The following is an 18,116-nucleotide window of genomic DNA, read 5'->3' as shown; positions in this document are numbered from 1 at the left end:
GGGGTCTTATAGGGGTCTTATAGGGGTCTTGGGGGTCTTATAGGGTTCCTATTGGGGTCTTATGGGGGTCTTAGGGGTCTTATGGGGTTCCCATAGGGGTCTTATAGGGGTCTTGGGGTCTTATAGGGTTCCTATTGGGGTCTTATGGGGGTCTTAGGGGTCTTATAGGGGTCCTATAGGGGTCTTATGGGGGTCTTGAGGGTCTTATAGGGGTGCTATAGTGGTCTTAGGGGTTTTATAGGGGTCCCATAGGGGTCTTATGGGGGTCCCATGGGGGTCTTGGGGGTCTTATAGGGTTCCTATAGGGGTCTTATGGGAGTCTTAGGGGTCTTATAGGGGTCCCATAGGGGTCTTATGGGGTCTTGAGGGTCTTATAGGGGTGCTATAGGGGTCTTATGGGGGTCCCATAGGGGTCTTATGGGTCTTGAGGGTCTTATAGGGGTGCTATAGGGGTCTTATGGGGGTCCCATAGGGGTCTTATGGGGTCTTGGGGTCTTATAGGGGTCCTATAGGGGTCTTAGGGGGTCTTGGGGGTCTCATGGGGGTGCTATAGGGGTCTTATGGGGGTCTTGGGGGTCTTATGGGGGTCCTGGGGGTCTTATAGGGGTCTTGGGGTCTTATAGGGGTCCTATAGGGGTCTTATGGGGGGTCGAATAAGGGTCTTATGGGGGTCTTGGGGGTCTTATGGGGGTTTTTAGGGGTCTTATAGGGGTCTTATAGGGGTCTTGGGGGTCTTATAGGGGTCCTATAGGGGTCTTAGGGGTCCTATAGGGGTCTTGGGGGGGGTCTTAGGGGTCTTAATGGGGTCCCATGGGGTCTTATGGGGGTCTTGGGGGTCTTACATGTGCCTATATACATGTGTGTGCCTATAGACAGGTCCATAGGGGTACATACATGTGCCTATATACATGTGTGTGCCTATAGACAGGTACATACATGTGCCTATATACATGTGTGTGCCTATAGACAGGTACATACATGTGCCTATATACATGTGTGTGCCTATAGACAGGTCCATATGTGCACATATATGTACTTATACATGTGTATTTGCCCATATACAGGCATGTTAATGTACATATAATGTGCCTATATACATGTATGTGCCTATATATAGGTCCATATGTGCACATATATGTACTTATACATGTGTATTTGCCCATATACAGGCATGTTAATGTACATATATGTACATATATGTGATTATATACATGTATGTGCCCATATACAGGTACATATATGTACTTATACATGTGTATGTGCCCATATACAGGCATGTTAACGCACATACATGTACCTATAGACATGTATGTGCCCATATACAGGTCCATATACGTACCTATATGCATGTATGTGCCTATAGACAGGCATGTTAACTTACATACATGTGCCTGTATACATGTATGTGCCCATATACAGGTACATATATGTACTTATACATGTGTATTTGCCTATATACAGGCATGTTAATGTACATATATGTACACATACGTGCCTATAGACATGTATGTGCCTATATACAGGCATGTTAACGTCATACATGTGCCTATATACATGTATGTGCCTATATACAGCATGTTAACGTACATATATGTGCCTATATGCATGTATGTGCCTATATACAGGCATGTTAACGTACATATATGCGCCTATATGCATGTATGTGCCTATATACAGGCATGGTAATGTACATACATGTGCCTATATACATGTATGTGCCCATATACAGGCATGTTAATGTACATACATGTGCCTATATACATGTATGTGCCCATATACAGGCATGTTAATGTACATACATGTGCCTATATACATGTATGTGCCCATACACAGGCCCATATATGACATACATGTGCCTATACATGTATATGTGCCCATACATGTACATACATGTCCCTATACATGCTTACCCTAACGGGGCTCCATGCACCCAGCCGCCATCTTGAGGCCGGGCGGCGCCGCCGCCGTAACACAAGATGGCGGCGCCCATCCCCGCCCCGCCCCTCACCACTTCCTCCACGTGACCGGAACTCAACGCTCCCCTATGGGACCTGCCCCACCGTTAACACCCCTCCCACCCCCCCCATCCTTCCCGTTACCGGATGAACGCTCCCGGTAACGGGAAAGACCTCGGGACCCATGGCGGAAAACAAGGGGGGGGGAAAAGAAGCTTCATGGAGGCCGCCATTTTGTACGGCGCAGCGGCGACTTCCGCTTCCGGTGGCGCATGCGCCGTTGAGGGGGAGGCCGCGATGTGGGGCCGCTGTGGCGGAGGCTGAGGTAAACACAGGCCGCGGTGAGGAAAGGGGCGGGTTTGGGGGGGGGGAAAGGGGGTTTTGGGGTAAAAAAAGGGGATTTTGGGGGCTTTGGGGGGGGGGAGCTGTGAGGGAAGGAAACAGAGGGGGAGATTGGGGGGGGGGATACAGGGGGTCAATGGAGGGGAAATAGGGGGATATGGGGGGCTATAGGGGCTCAATAGGGGGCTCTATGGGGCATTGAGGGGCTATAGGGGGCATTGAGGGGCTATAGGGGGTCAATAGGGGGCTATATGGGGAATTGAGGGGCTATGTGGGGCATTGAGGGGCTATAGGGGGCTATAGGGGGCCAATAGAGGGCTATAGGGGGTAAATAGGGGCTCTATGGGGCATTGAGGGGCTATAGGGGGCATTGGGGGGGCTATAGGGGTCAATAGGGGGCTATAGGGGGTCAATAGGGGCTCTATTGGGGCATTGAGGGGCTATATGGAGCATTGAGGGGCTATAGGGGGCTATAGGGGGTCAATAGGGGGCTATATGGGGAATTGAGGGGCTATGTGGGCATTGAGGGGCTATAGGGGGCTATAGGGGGCCAATAGAGGGCTATAGGGGGTCAATAGGGGGCTCTATGGGGCATTGAGGGGCTATAGGGGGTATTGGGGGGCTATAGGGGGTCAATAGGGGGCTATAGGGGTCAATAGGGGGCTCTATGGGGCATTGAGGGGCTATATGGAGCATTGAGGGGCTATAGGGGGCTATAGGGGGTCAATAGGGGGCTATATGGGGAATTGAGGGGCTATGTGGGGCATTGAGGGGCTATAGGGGGCCAATAGAGGGCTATAGGGGGTCAATAGGGGCTCTATGGGGCATTGAGGGGCTATAGGGGGCATTGGGGGCTATAGGTGTTCAATAGGGGGCTATAGGGGTCATTGGGGGCCTATATGGGGCATTGGGGGGGTATAGGAGAGTATTGGGGGCATTTGGGGGGCTATAGGGGGACATTGAGGGGCTATTGGGGGCCTATGGGGGGCATTTGGGGGGGGTGTGGGGGCTATAGGGTGGCTATAGGGGGCATTGAGGGGCTATAGGGGGTTATTGTGTGGCTATTGGGGGCATTTGGGGGGGTGTGGGGGCTATAGGGTGTCTATAGGGGGCATTGAGGGGCTATAGGGGGTTATTGTGTGGCTATTGGGGGCATTTGGGGGGGTGTGGGGGCTATAGGGTGTCTATAGGGAGCATTGAGGGGCTATAGGGGGTTATTGTGTGGCTATTGGCATTTGGGGGGGTATTGGGGTTATGTGTGGCTATTGGGGGCATTTGGGGGGGTATTGGGGGTTATTGGGGGGCTATAGGGGGCATTGAGGAGCTATAGGAGGTCAATGGGGTGCTATAGGGGGGTATTGGGGTGCTATAGGGACTCAATAGGGCATATGGGGCGGGGGTGTCAAAGAGAGGGATATGGGGGGGGATGTGGGGGGGGTTGGTCCTGACCTTTTGCCTCTTCTTTTCCAGCTCCTCCCCCTCCCCTCCCCCCCCCCCCCAAAGTGGGGTCCCCCCCTTCCCCCCCTCCCCCCAACTTCCTGAATCCCAAAGGAACCCGGAAAACCCCGGGATTTTTGGGGGGGTGGGGGGGGGTGGGGGTGGGGGGGATCCCAGCATGGAGCAGGGGATGGAGGCGGGCGCCGGGCGCCGGACCCCCCCCGGATGTGGGGGGACCCCCGTGGGGGAGGGGGGGGGCTGAGCTTGAGCCCCCCCCAAAAGCTGTTGGAGAGGAAGAGGAGGAGGAGGAAGAGCTGGATCCGAGGATCCAGGTAGGAAGGGCTGGGAAATGATGGGGGGAGGGGGGGGGGTCATTCACACACACCACCCCCCCCCTCATTTTGGGGTGGGGGGGGGTCCCCATTATTCCCCCACACCCCACTTTTGTCTCTCCCATCTATAGGAGGAGCTGGAGCATCTCAACCAGGCCAATGAGGAGATCAACCGGGTGGAGCTGCAGCTGGATGTGAGCAGGGCTGGGCTCAACTGGGATGAACTGGGATGAACTGGGCCCAAAATGGGATGAACTGGGATGAACTGGGCACAAAATGGGATGAACTGGGCCCAAAATGGGATGAACTGGGATGAACTGGGCACAAAATGGGATGAACTGGGATGAACTGGGCCCAAAATGGGATGAACTGGGCCCAAAATGGGATGAACTGGGCCCAAACTGGGATGAACTGGGCCCGAACTGGGCCCAAACTGGGATGAACGGGGCTGAATTGGGCTTGAACTGGGCCCAAACTGGGCTGAACTGGGCCCAAACTGGGCTGACCTGGGCTGAACTGGGCCCAAACTGGGCTAGCCCAAACTGGGCTGACCTGGGCTGAACTGGGCCCAAACTGGGCTGAACTGGGCTTGAACTGGTCACAATGGGTCTTAACTGGGCCCAAACTGGTCCCAATGGTCCTTAAGTGATCCTTAACTGGTCCTTAACTGGTCCCATTGGTCCTTAACTGGTGCCATTGGTCCTTAACGGGTCCTTAACTGGTCCCGCTGGTCCTTAACTGGTCCTACTGGTCCTTAACTGATCCCATTGCTCCATAACTGGTCCCATTGCTCCTTAACTGGTCCCTAACTGGTCCTTAACTGGTCCTTAACTGCTCCCACTGGTCCTTAACTGGTCCCATTGGCCCTTACCTGCTCCCATTGCTCCTTAACTGGTCCCACTGGTCCCTAACTGGTCCCACTGGTCCCATTGCTCCTTAACTGGTCCCACTGGTCCCATTGCTCCTTAACTGCTCCTTACCTGCTCCCACTGGTCCTTAACTGGTCCTTAACTGCTCCCATTGGTCCTTAACTGGTCCCACACTGGTCCCATTGGTCCCTAACTGGTCACACTGGTCCCACACTGGTCCCACTGGTCCCACACTGGTCCCACTGGTCCCATTGGTCCCTAACTGGTCCCACACTGGTCCCATTGGTCCCTAACTGGTCCCACTGGTCCCACACTGGTCCCTAACTGGTCCCACTGGTCCCTGAAGTGCTCCTTAACTGGTCCTTAACTGGTCCCATTGCTCCTTAACTGGTCCCACACTGGTCCCACTGATCCCACAGGTCCCACACTGGTCCCACACTGGTCCCACACTGGTCCCACAGGTCCCACACTGGTCCCATTGCTCCTTAACTGGTCCCACTGGTCCCACACTGGTCACACTGGTCCCACACTGGTCCCACACTGGTCCCACACTGGTCCCACTGGTCCCACACTGGTCCCACACTGGTCCCCTTGCCCCCCAGGACGCCCGCACCGCCTACCGCCGCATCCTCTCCGAGTCGGCGCGCAAACTCAACGCCCAAGGCTCCCAACTTGGCCATTGCATCGACAAGGCCCGGCCCTACTACGAGGCGCGGCGCTTGGCCAAGGAGGTACCGACACCCATCCCTTATCCATCCCTCCCCACCACCACCGAGGATGTGGGGCTGATGTGGGGCTGGCCCCCCAACCGCAGGCGCAGCAGGAGACGCAGAAGGCGGCGTTGCGGTACGAGCGCGCCGTGAGCATGCACAACGCGGCGCGGGAGATGGTGTTCGTGGCCGAGCAAGGGGTGATGGCCGGCAAGAACCGCCTGGATCCTACGTGGCAGGAGATGCTCAACCACGCCACGGGCAAGGTGTGGGGCTGGGGTTGAAGGGGGGGTGGGTTATGGGGGTTTGAGGCTATAGGGATGGAGGTTGGAAGGGGTGGATGGGAGGAGAACGTCAATCGTGCCATGGGGAAGGGATGGGGACACTTGGTAGGAGGATCTCAAGCATGCCATGGGGAAGGTGTGGGGCGCCAGTGGGGCTGGGGCCATAGGGATAGGGGTTATGGGGGTCTGAGTCCATAGGGATGGAGGTTGGAAGGGGTGGATGGGAGGAGAACGTCAATCGTGCCATGGGGAAGGGATGGGGACACTTGGTAGGAGGATCTCAACCACGCCACGGGCAATGTGTGGGGCTGGGGTTGAAGAGGGGGGTGGGTTATGCCCCACAGGTGAACGAGGCCGAGGAGGAGCGCCTCCGGAGCGAGCGGGAGCACCAGCGCGTCACCAACCTGTGCCAAGAGGCCGAGGCCAAGGTGCAGGCCCTACAGAAGAGCCTCAAGAGGGTCATCGTCAAGAGCAAGCCCTACTTCGAGCTCAAGGCCCAGTTCAACCAGATCCTGGAGGTACCCCACGTTAGGGGGTGCTGTGGGGGGTGATGGAGATGGTTTTGGGGTGGTTTCGTTGCTTTTTGGGGGCGTTTCCGTCGCTTTTTGGGGTGGTTTCACCTCTTTTTGGGGTGGTTTCATCGCGTTTTGGGGGGCTTCGATCAGGTTTTGGGGTCAAGTTGACCAAGAAGGACCCAACGTGGCCATGGGGCACCTTGGGGAGGTGATGGAGATGGTTTTGGGGTGGTTTCACCTCTTTTTGGGGTGGTTTCATCGCTTTTTGGGGGGCTTCGATCAGGTTTTGGGGTCAAGTAGAGCAGGAAGGACCCAACGTGGCCATGGGGCAGCATGGGTTGGACATGGAGATGGATCCATTTTTGGGGTGGTTTCACCTCTTTCTAGGGTGATTTCATCCCTTTTTGGGGTAGTTCGATCAGGTTTTGGGACCAAGTCAACCAAGAAGGACCCAACGTGACCCTTGGGCTCCTTCGCAACGGCGCCGGAGCCCCTTTTTGGGGCGATTTCACCACATTTTGAGGTTCTTCTACCAGGTTTTGGGGTCAAGTAGAGCAGGAAGGACCCAACATGGCCATGGGGTGGAGATGGATCCATTTTTGGGGTGGTTTCACCTCTTTTTGGGGTGGTTTCATCACTTTTTGGGGTGGTTCCATCCCTTTTTGGGGTGGTTTCATCAGGTTTTGGGGTGAAGAAGAGCAGGAAAGACCCGATATGGCCATGGGGCACCTTGGGATGGAGATGGATCCATTTTTGGGGTGGTTTCACCTCTTTTTGGGGTGGTTTCATCACTTTTTGGGGTGTTTCCATCCCTTTTTGGGGTGGTTTCATCAGGTTTTGGGGTGAAGAAGAGCAGAAAAGGCCCGATATGGCCATGGGGCACCTTGGGATGGAGATGGATCCATTTTTGGGGTAGTTCAATCAGCTTTTGGGACCAAGTCAACCAAGAAGGACCCAACGTGACCATTGTGCTCCTTCGCAACGGTGCCGGAGCCCCTTTTTGGGGCGATTTCACCACATTTTGAGGTTCTTCTACCAGGTTTTGGGGTGAAGTAGAGCAGGAAGGACCCAACGTGGCCATGGGGTGGAGATGGATCCATTTTTGGGGTGGTTTCACCTCTTTTTAGGGTGATTTCATCCCTTTTTGGGGTAGTTCGATCAGGTTTTGGGACCAAGTCAACCAAGAAGGACCCAACGTGACCCTTGGGCTCCTTCGCAACGGCGCCGGAGCCCCTTTTTGGGGCGATTTCACCACATTTTGAGGTTCTTCTACCAGGTTTTGGGGTGAAGTAGAGCAGGAAGGACCCAACGTGGCCATGGGGTGGAGATGGATCCATTTTTGGGGTGGTTTCACCTCTTTCTAGGGTGATTTCATCCCTTTTTGGGGTAGTTCGATCAGGTTTTGGGACCAAGTCAACCAAGAAGGACCCAACGTGACCATTGGGCTCCTTCGCAACGGCGCCGGAGCCCCTTTTTGGGGCGATTTCACCACATTTTGAGGTTCTTCTACCAGGTTTTGGGGTGAAGTAGAGCAGGAAGGACCCAACGTGGCCATGGGGTGGAGATGGATCCATTTTTGGGGTGGTTTCACCTCTTTCTAGGGTGATTTCATCCCTTTTTGGGGTAGTTCGATCAGGTTTTGGGACCAAGTCAACCAAGAAGGACCCAACGTGACCATTGGGCTCCTTCGCAACGGCGCCGGAGCCCCTTTTTGGGGCGATTTCACCACATTTTGAGGTTCTTCTACCAGGTTTTGGGGTGAAGTAGAGCAGGAAGGACCCAACGTGGCCATGGGGTGGAGATGGATCCATTTTTGGGGTGGTTTCACCTCTTTCTAGGGTGATTTCATCCCTTTTTGGGGTAGTTCGATCAGGTTTTGGGACCAAGTCAACCAAGAAGGACCCAACGTGACCATTGGGCTCCTTCGCAACGGCGCCGGAGCCCCTTTTTGGGGCGATTTCACCACATTTTGAGGTTCTTCTACCAGGTTTTGGGGTGAAGTAGAGCAGGAAGGACCCAACGTGGCCATGGGGTGGAGATGGATCCATTTTTGGGGTGGTTTCACCTCTTTCTAGGGTGATTTCATCCCTTTTTGGGGTAGTTCGATCAGGTTTTGGGACCAAGTCAACCAAGAAGGACCCAACGTGACCATTGGGCTCCTTCGCAACGGCGCCGGAGCCCCTTTTTGGGGCGATTTCACCACATTTTGAGGTTCTTCTACCAGGTTTTGGGGTGAAGTAGGGCAGGAAGGACCCAACATGGCCATGGGGTGGAGATGGATCCATTTTTGGGGTGGTTTCCCCTCTTTTGGGGTGTTTCCATCACTTTTGGGGTGTTTCCATCCCTTTTTGGGGTGGTTTCATCAGGTTTTGGGGTGAAGAAGAGCAGGAAGGACCCGATATGGCCATGGGGCACCTTGGGATGGAGATGGATCCATTTTTGGGGTAGTTTCACCTCTTTTTGGGGTGGTTTCATCACTTTTTGGGGTGTTTCCATCCCTTTTTGGGGTGGTTTCATCAGGTTTTGGGGTGAAGAAGAGCAGAAAAGGCCCGATATGGCCATGGGGCGCCTTGGGATGGAGATGGATCCATTTTTGGGGTGGTTTCACCTCTTTTTGGGGTGGTTTCATCACTTTTTGGGGTGGTTCTATCCCTTTTTGGGGTGGTTTCATCAGGTTTTGGGGTGAAGAAGAGCAGGAAGGACCCAACATGGCCATGGGGCACCTTGGGATGGAGATGGATCCATTTTTGGGGTAGTTCGATCAGGTTTTGGGACCAAGTCAACCAAGAAGGACCCAACGTGACCATTGGGCTCCTTCGCAACGGCGCCGGAGCCCCTTTTTGGGGCGATTCCATCCCGTTTTCGCCTTTCTCCCCCTATTCCAACCCCCCCCTCCCCACCCCATCAGGAGCACAAGGCCCAGGTGACGGCGCTGGAGGCGCGGGTGGCCCGGGCCAAGACCCGTTACGCCGTGGCCTTGCGGAACCTGGAGGAGATCAGCGAGCAGATCCACGCGCGCCGCCTGCGCCGCCTCCCGCCGCGCCGCGCCTCCCCCGTGGGCGCCGAAGGCGACGCTCAGCCCCCCGGCTCCGAATCGGTGCCAGACCCCCAAGGGACCCCTTTAGGGGTGGGGGGAGGCGCCGGGGACACGCTCTCGGTGCTGAGCCTCCAAACCATCGCTTCGGACCTGCAGAAGTTCGACTCGGTCGAGCACTTGGCCAAGCTCTCGGACGCCGCCAGCCTCGACAGCGAGGAGTTGGGCGAGCCCCATAGGGCCCGGGGGGCGCCGGGGTACTTGAAGCATCACCGCAGCGTCAGCCTCTAGCGCCCGAGCAGCACCCCAAGGCGAGGCCCCATCCAAGGAGGAGGCCTTGAGGGCTTCGGCTTCACCATGGGGGCTTTGTCGTCTCCATGGGGTGGAGGTTGGAGGTACCCAAGAGGGCTTCAACTTCCCCCATGGGGTGAAGGTTGGAGGTACCCAAGAAGACCAAGGGGGCGTCATCCTTCCCATGGGGTGAAGGTTGGAGGTGCCCAAGAAGACCAAGAGGGCTTCAACTTCCCCATGGGGTGAAGGTTGGAGGTACCCAAAAAGACCTTGAGGTCTTCAACCTCCCCATAGAAACCATGGGGTGAAGGTTGGAGGTACCCAAGAAGACCTTGAGATCTTCAACCTCCCCATAGGAACCATGGGGTGGCTTCAACCTCCCCATAGGAGCCAGGGGGTGAAGGTTGGAGCTGGTGGCCCCGCTCTTGGAAGCATCTTCTTGACCGTGGATGTGGGGCGGGGGTTTGCGTTCCTCTGCTCCCCCATAGGGATGCTGGGATCCCCGTATCCCATGGAATTCCCACTGTTGGGATCCGGAAGCTGACGGAACCCCTTCCCATGGGGCACGGAGGGTGGAGATGTTGGGGGCCGTGCTTGGAAGAGTCTCGTTGGCCAAGGCAATGCCATGGGGGGCAGGGGATTTGGGTTCCCCCCCCCCCCCCAATAGCGGTGTTGGGAGCTGTATCCCATGGGATTCCCAACTTCCCACCGATGGGATCCGTCACCCATAGAATTCCCTATTCCCACTGTTGGGATCGGGGCTGGCTGTGATGAGAACCCCTCCACCCCCCAAGGTTCGAGGCAGCCCCCCGGGGTTGGGGGGTGGGGGGTGGGGGTCATTCCCAATGTATATTCCAATGAGTAAATGGATATTCCCAGCCTATTCCATATGGATTTCTTGGTGTATCCCCAAATCCTGACCACCACCCCCCACACCCCGATGGGATATCTGGGTGTTTTGGGGGTGCTTCCTATAGGGAAATGGGGGGGGGGGGGGGGCTTGGAATTCCCTTGGGAATGGGGGTCCAAACCCCCAGAGATCCAGCAAATCCCATTAGAGATGGGTTGAACCCCATTAGAGATGGGACGAACCCCATTGGAGAAGGGACAAACCCCATTGGAGATGGGACGAACCCCATTGGAGATGGAATGAAGCCCATTGGAGATGGGGTGAACCCCATTAGAGATGGGATGAATCCCATTGGAGATGGGATGAACCCCATTGGAGATGGGTTGAACCCCATTGGAGATGGGATGAACCCCATTGGAGATGGGACAAACCCCATTGGAGATGGGTTGAACCCCATTGGAGATGTCCCCATTGGAGATGGGATGAATCCCATTGGAGATGGGATGAACCCCATTGGAGATGGGACGAACCTCATTGGAGATGTCCCCATTGGAGATGGGATGAACCCCATTGGAGATGTCCCCATTAGAGATGGGACGAACCCCATTGGAAATGGAATGAAGCCCATTGCAGATGGGATGAACCCCATTGGAGATGGGATGAACCCCATTGGAGATGTCCCCATTAGAGATGGGATGCACCCCATTGGAGATGGGACAAACCCCATCGGAGATGGGATGAACCACAATGGAGATGGGTTGAACCCCATTGGAGATGGGATAAATCCCATTGGGAGATGGGACGAACCCCATTGGAGATGGGATGAATCCCATTGGACCTGTCCTTGAGCCACCCAACCCAACCCCCCCTTGAAGCCTGAGGAGCACCAATTGGGGCATTCCCAGCCCACTTGGGACTCCCTTGGGATCTGGGATGCGGAGCAATGGGAAGAGGAAACCCCATCCCAAGGAGAAGACCTCATCCCGAGCTCCTACGTTCTACTTTATTCCTACTCATGGAAAACAAAAGATGAGGAATTCCGGCCCCACACCCCCCCCACCCCCAAACCCCCCATCCCCCCATACAATGAGACACGAGAAGAAGACCATGGACAAAGGACACGGCCAATGGCGGCTTCGGAAGCTCGGCGCTGGGAATTCCAGCCCGAATCCCACTTGGGAAGAGAAGGAACCCGCCTCAGGTGCCTTCAGGGAAGAGCTTTGTGATCCTTTGGGGTGGCGTTGGGGTCTCTGGGGTCTCGGTGGGGCCTTGTGCCCCATTGGTGTCGTTATCCATCCACCATCGTCCAGCCATCACCCCTCCATTGTCCATCCATTATCCATCATCATCCAGCCATCCATCCGTCATCCATCCATCCATCACCCATCATCCATCCATCCATCCATCCATCATCCATCCATCATCCATCCATCATCCATCATCATCCATCATCATCCATCCATCATCCATCATCATCATCCATCATCATCCATCATCCATCCATCCTCATCATCCATCCATCCACTCATCCATCCATTCATCACCCATCATCCATCCATCCATCATCCATCATCATCATCCATCATCATCCATCATCATCCATCCATCATCCATCATCATCATCCATCATCGATCATCATCCATCATCCCTTTCCTACATTCAGCACCGATTTTGGTCCCATTCCCTGTATCCTTTCCTTTTTCCCATTCTTTCCCTCCTCTTTCCTTTTCCATAGCCATTTTCCCTCTTTTTTTTGGGGGGGGGGGTAGGACTATTCCCTCTTCCTCCTCCATTCCCAACAAAGCCCTTCCCATCGCACCGCGTTCCGCTTGGATCAATCCAGATCCCACCCAAACCTTCCCAATCCCAGAGTTCCCAGCTATGGAACAAGCCCAACGATGCCTCTTGTTGACCAACCCCAGTTGGGTCTTGAGTGGAACAAGCCCAACGATGCCTCTCGTTGGCCAACCCCCAATTGAATGAATGGAACAAACCCAATGACGCCTCTTTGTTGGCCAACCCCAGTTGGGTCTTGAGTGGAACAAGCCCAATGACGCCTCTTGTTGGCCAACCCCAGTTGGGTCTTGAGTGGAACAAGCCCAATGGTGCCTCTTATTGGCCAACCCCAGTTGGGTCTTGAGTGGAACAAGCCCAGTGGTGCCTCGTGGTGGCCAACCCCAGCTGAGTGAATGGAACAAGCCCAATGATGCCTCTTGTTGGCCAATCCCAGTTGGGTCTTGAGTGGAACAAGCCCAATGACGCCTCTTGTTGGCCAACCCCAGTTGGGCGTTGAGTGGAACAAGCCCAATGACGCCTCTTGTTGGCCAACCCCAGTTGGACGTTGAGTGGAACAAGCCCAATGGTGCCTCTTGTTGGCCAACCCCAGTTGCGTCTTGAGTGGAACAAGCCAAATGACGCCTCTCGTGGCCAACCCCAGTTGGGTCTTGAATGGAACAAGCCCAATGACACCTCTCGTTGGCCGACCCCAGTTGAATGAATGGAACAAGCCCAATAACGCCTCTTGTTGGCCAACCCCAGTTGGCTGCTGAGTGGAACAAGCGCAATGACGCCTCTCGTTGGCCAACCCCAGTTGGGTGCTGAGTGAGCTTGGCCCCATAGCCCGAAGGCGCCTTCCCCATCCTGTCCCAGCCCCCTCAAGCGCCTCCCTCCAGCTCTGGATGGGCCCATCCCCAACGCCGGCTCTTGCTTGGCCCCACATCGCCCCCCCCCCCCCCGGAGCCGTGGGGCTGGCGCCGGGGCCGGGCTCAGTTGCTGAGGGACAGCCTGGAAGCCCCGGGGCTGGAGCCGGGGGGAAGCAGGGCTGGGGGGAAGGCCGGGCAGGGAAGGGCAGGGCCCAGGGCAGCTCCAAGGCCGGCACCGCGCCGGGGAAGGGCGGCAGCGCCGGGACGGGGCAAAGGGGCCGGAGAAGGCGGCGTTGGCGGCGTCGGCGGCGTTGGCTTTGGCCTTGTCCCCGTTGTGGGTGCGTGGTGGCGGTTGAGGTGGGAGCTGCGGCTGAAGCACTTCCCGCACGCCCCACACTTGTAGGGCTTCTCGCCGGTGTGGACGCGCTGGTGGATGGTGAGCTCGGAGCGTTGGATGAAGCTCTTGCCGCACTCGGAGCACTGGTAGGGCTTCTCGCCCAAGTGGATGCGTTGGTGCTTGATGAGGTTGGAGGAGACGCTGAAGCACTTCCCGCACTCCCCACACTTGTAGGGCTTCTCCCCCGTGTGCATGCGGCGGTGCTTGGTGAGATCCGACTTCTGGATGAAGCCTTTCCCGCAGTCCCACACTTGTAGGGCTTCTCGCCCAAGTGGGTCCGTTGGTGCTTGATGAGGTTGGAGCGGACGCCGAAGCTCTTCCCGCACTCCCCACACTTGTAGGGCTTCTCCCCCGTGTGCATGCGGCGGTGCTTGACCAGCGCCGAGTTCTGCCCGAAGCTCTTCCCGCACTCCCCACACGCGTAGGGCTTCTCGCCCGTCTGCGTCCCTTGGTGCTTCACCCTCTCCGCCCCATAAGCGAGGCTCTTCCCGCACTTATGGGGCCGCGCCTCCCCGCACTCCGCGCATCGGCCCAACGAGCGCCGGCACTCGACGCATCGACCCGGCTCCTGCCCCCCGGCGTGGACCCGTTGGTGCCGTTCCAAGTGGGACCCTTGGGAGAAGCTCTTCCCGCACGCCCCACACCGGTAGGGTTTCTCCCCCATATGGATGCGCCGGTGCCGATCCAAGTGGGAGCTCCACGCGAAGCTCTTCCCGCAGTCTCCGCACCGGAACGCTTTGCCGGCGCCGCGGCTCCGTTGGGGCTGCGCCGATGTCGACGCCGTCGCCTTCCCTCCCTCCCCACACTTAGGGGGCTTCTCGGCGCCGTGGGCCCGCCGGTGCTTGGCCAAAGCGGTGCCGTGGCGAAGGCCTTCCCGCATTGGCCGCATTGCGAGGGCTTGGCCAAGGCTTTGGAAGGGTCCGAAGGGACGCGGCAGCGCCCGCACGCCGCCGCCGGCGCCCCATGGATGCGGCGATGGCGCTCCAAGTGGGAGCTCCAACTGAAGCGCTTCCCGCACTCGGGGCACCCATAGGGCTTCTCGCCCGTGTGGATGCGCCGGTGCCGTTCCAAGTGGGAATTCCAATGGAAACCCTTCCCGCAGTCGCCGCACTTGTAGGGTTTCTCTTCCACGTGGAGCTTGCGGTGCTTGGCCAAGCCGGAAGGGGCCGGGAAGCTCTTCCCGCATTCCGGACACTTGGAATTCTTCTCGCCACCGACGCGGCGCCGTTGATGGGGGAGAAGGGTCGATGCCAACCGGAAGCACTTCCCGCCTTCGGCACAGGCCCGCGGGCGCTTCGGGAATGCCAAAGCTTTGCCGCAATCCTGGCACCGGTTGGAAGGCGCCAAGGAACGCGATGGGAACCTCTTGAAGCTCCGGTGGCTTCCCGGACGTTTCCTGGGGGGCTTCGGAGGCGGGGGGTCGGCTTTGGGGGGGGGATCTCCACTTGTGGGGCTGGGAATGGGGCCTTTGGGATGGGGCGATGGGGAGGAGGGGGAGCGGCCTTGTCCAGCTCGCCCGGCGGAGGGTCCTCGTCGTCGTTCTCGCTCAACAAGGAATCGTCTATGGGGGGAGAGAAGGGGGGGAGACGTGGCCTCAGCAGCCAACCCCATTGGTTGGTTGCTCCCGTGATGCTGGTTGCGTCCAACCAATCATTCCATGTCTTTTACCCAATGGAAGCCCAATGGGATCTTCCAATGGCCACCCAACCCCATTGGTTGGCGATTGCATCCAACCCATCGTCCCATGCCTTTGATCCCAATGGAATTCCAATGGGATCTTCCCAATGGCCACCCAACCCCATTGGTTGGCGCTTGCATCCAACCCATCGTCCCATGCCCTTGATCCCAATGGAATTCCAATGGGATCTCCCAATGGCCACCCAACCCCATTGGTTGGCGCTTGCATCCAACCCATCGTCCCATGCCCTTGATCCCCAATGGAATTCCAATGGGATCTCCCAATGGCCACCCAACCCATCGGTTGGCGGTTGCATCCAACCCATCGTCCCATGCCCTTGATCCCAATGGAATTCCATTGGGATCTTCCAATGGCCACCCAACCCCATTGGTTGCCAGTTGCATCCAACCCATCATCCCATGCCCTTGATCCCAATGGAATTCCAATGGGATCTTCCCAATGGCCACCCAACCCCATCGGTTGGCGGTTGCATCCAACCCATCGTCCCCATGCCTTTGATCCCAATGGAATTCCATTGGGATCTTCCAATGGCCACCCAACCCCATTGGTTGCCAGTTGCATCCAACCCATCATCCCATGCCCTTGATCCCAATGGAATTCCATTGGGATCTTCCAATGGCCACCCAACCCCATTGGTTGGCGGTTGCATCCAACCCATCATTCCATGCCCTTGATCCCAATGGAATTCCAACGCCATTGATTGGCGATTGCATCCAACCCATCATCCCATGCCCTTGATCCCAATGTAATTCCAACGCCATTGGTTGGCGATTGCATCCAACCCATCATCCCATGCCCTTGATCCCAATGGAATTCCAACGCCATTGGTTGGCGATTGCATCCAACCCATCATCCCATGCCCTTGATCCCAATGGAATTCCAATGGGGATCTTCCCAATGGGACTCACCGGCCGCCGCTCCCCTCCTGCGATGGGATTCGGCGAAGGCCGTGATCCTTGGCCAACTGATGGCGATCTCTTCCGCTACGGATGAACAACGGGAATGGGGGGAATTCCATGGGAAAAGGGGGGGAAATGGGGGGGGGGGGGGCTCACCCAATGAGATGACGCTCTCGTAGCTCTCCTGCATCTTATCCCAATGGGAATGCTAGTCCCAGGCTTGCTATGGGGCCGCAATGGGGCTGGAATGATGGTGGGGTCACCGAGCACTGCAATGGAAGCAATGGGGGGGTGTGGGGGGGGGATTGGGGTGCATGGGGGGATATGGGGGGGTCCAATGGGGGGTATAAGGGGGTTCAATGGGGGTCTAGGGGGGTTCAATGGGGCTACAGGGGAGTCCAATGGGGTATGGGGGGGTTCAATGGGGATGTGGGGGGGTCCAATGGGGGTATGGGGGGTCCAATGGGGGTATAAGGGGGTTCAATGGGGGTCTAGGGGCATCCAATGGGGTTCTAGGGGGTTCAATGGGATATGGAGGAGTCCAATGGGGTATGGGGGGTCCAAGGGGGGTATAAGGGGATTCAATGGGGTGGCTATGGGGGGTCCAATGGGGATATGGGGGGTGTCAATGGGGGTATGGGAGGGTCCAATGGGGGTATAAGGGGGTTCAATGGGGGTCTAGGGGCATCCAGTGGGGTTTAGGGGGGTTCCAATGGGGATATGGGGAGGTCCAATGAGGGTTACTAAGGGGGTTCAATGGGAGTCTAGAGGGGTCCAATAGGGATATGAGGGAGTTCACATGGGGTCTAGGGGGGTCCAATGGGGATATAGGGGGTCCAATGGGGATTTGGGTGTCCAATGGGGCTATGGGGGGGGTCCATTGTGGTTCATGGGAGGGGTTCCATGTGGGTATAAGGGGGTTCAATGGGGGTCTAGGGGGGTCCCAATGGGGGCTATGGGGGGTCCAATGGGGCTATTGGGGGTCCTATGGGGGCTATGGGGGGCTCCTATGGGGCTATGGGGGGCTCCAATGGGGCTAGGGGGGCTGCTATGGGGCTATGCGGGTCCTATGGGGATCTAGGGGTGTCCAATGGAGGCTATGGGCTATGGGGGGGGGGGTGTCCGAGGGGTTATGGCCCCTATAGGTCCAATGAGGTTATATAGGGGTCCAATGGGGCTAGGGGGGCTCTATGGGGCTATGGGGGGGCCCTATGGGGCTATGGGGATCCAATGGGGCTATGGGGGGCCTATGGGGGCCTCCTATGGGGCTATGGGGGGCTCCTATGGGGCTATGGGGGCTGCTATGGGGCTATTGCGGGTCTATGGGCTCAGGGGTCCTATGGGGCTATGGGGGTTCCTAGGGGCTATGGGGGATCCTAGGGGCAATGGGGGTGCCCTATGGGCTATGGGGGGCTCCTATGGGGCTATTGGGGGGCCCTATGGGTCCTATGGGGGTGTCCTATGGGCTATGGGGGCTGCTATGGGGCTATGTGGGGCTCCTATGGGGCTAATGGGGGGCCCTATGGGGCTATTGGGGGTCCTATGGGGGACCTATGGGCTATAAGGGGGTCCTATGGGGCTATGGGGGGCTCCAATGGGGCTATGGGGGGTTCTATGGGGCTATGGGGGCATCCTATGGGCAATGGGAGGCTCCTATGGGGGGCTCCTATGGGGCTATGAGGGTTCCTATGGGGCTATTGGGGGCTCCTATGGGGCTATGGTGCTCCAAGGGCTATGGGGGCCTGTGGGGCTATGGGGGGCTCCTATGGGGCTATGGGGGGTCCTATGGGGCTATGGGGCGCCTATGGGCTATGGGGGCTCCTATGGGGCTATTGGGCCCCTATGGGTCTACTGGGGGA

The 18,116-nt window shown here is 57.2% G+C and overlaps 2 protein-coding genes and 1 long non-coding RNA gene across 3 annotated transcripts; 1 reads left to right on the top strand and 2 right to left on the bottom strand.

Moving 5' to 3' along the window:
* The first annotated feature begins 2,102 nt into the window (after positions 1–2,102).
* SH3BP5L (SH3 binding domain protein 5 like) lies at positions 2,103–9,769 on the top strand. Its single transcript, XM_061440912.1, has 7 exons — positions 2,103–2,115; positions 3,912–4,066; positions 4,198–4,260; positions 5,538–5,666; positions 5,750–5,911; positions 6,274–6,447; positions 9,353–9,769. Exons 1-7 carry the CDS (start codon positions 2,103–2,105, stop codon positions 9,767–9,769), a joined length of 1,113 nt encoding a protein of 370 aa, XP_061296896.1.
* A 3,585-nt stretch (positions 9,770–13,354) lies between these two features.
* LOC133262041 (zinc finger protein 665-like) lies at positions 13,355–14,886 on the bottom strand (the record flags this gene model as incomplete). Its single annotated transcript, XM_061440915.1, is given in 3 exon segments — positions 13,355–13,906; positions 13,909–14,422; positions 14,464–14,886. Coding segments are annotated over 3 exon segments (1,458 nt in total), but the record flags the coding sequence as incomplete, so codon positions are not given.
* Positions 14,887–15,112: 226 nt separating this feature from the next.
* On the bottom strand, positions 15,113–16,461 carry LOC133262042 (uncharacterized). Its single transcript, XR_009741212.1, has 3 exons — positions 16,414–16,461; positions 16,267–16,341; positions 15,113–15,220 (listed from the first exon to the last, which is right to left on the bottom strand). It is a non-coding gene; the product is annotated as an uncharacterized LOC133262042 (long non-coding RNA).
* Between the last annotated feature and the right edge of the window lie 1,655 nt (positions 16,462–18,116).

The sequence above is a fragment of the Pezoporus flaviventris genome, unplaced genomic scaffold (assembly GCF_033815535.1).
Source record: "Pezoporus flaviventris isolate CSIRO_AGI_PZ_B2104156 unplaced genomic scaffold, CSIRO_AGI_Pfla_v1 ptg000182l, whole genome shotgun sequence".
NCBI classification, from domain to species: Eukaryota; Metazoa; Chordata; class Aves; order Psittaciformes; family Psittacidae; genus Pezoporus; species Pezoporus flaviventris.
This window is presented reverse-complemented; position numbering and strand designations above follow the sequence as displayed.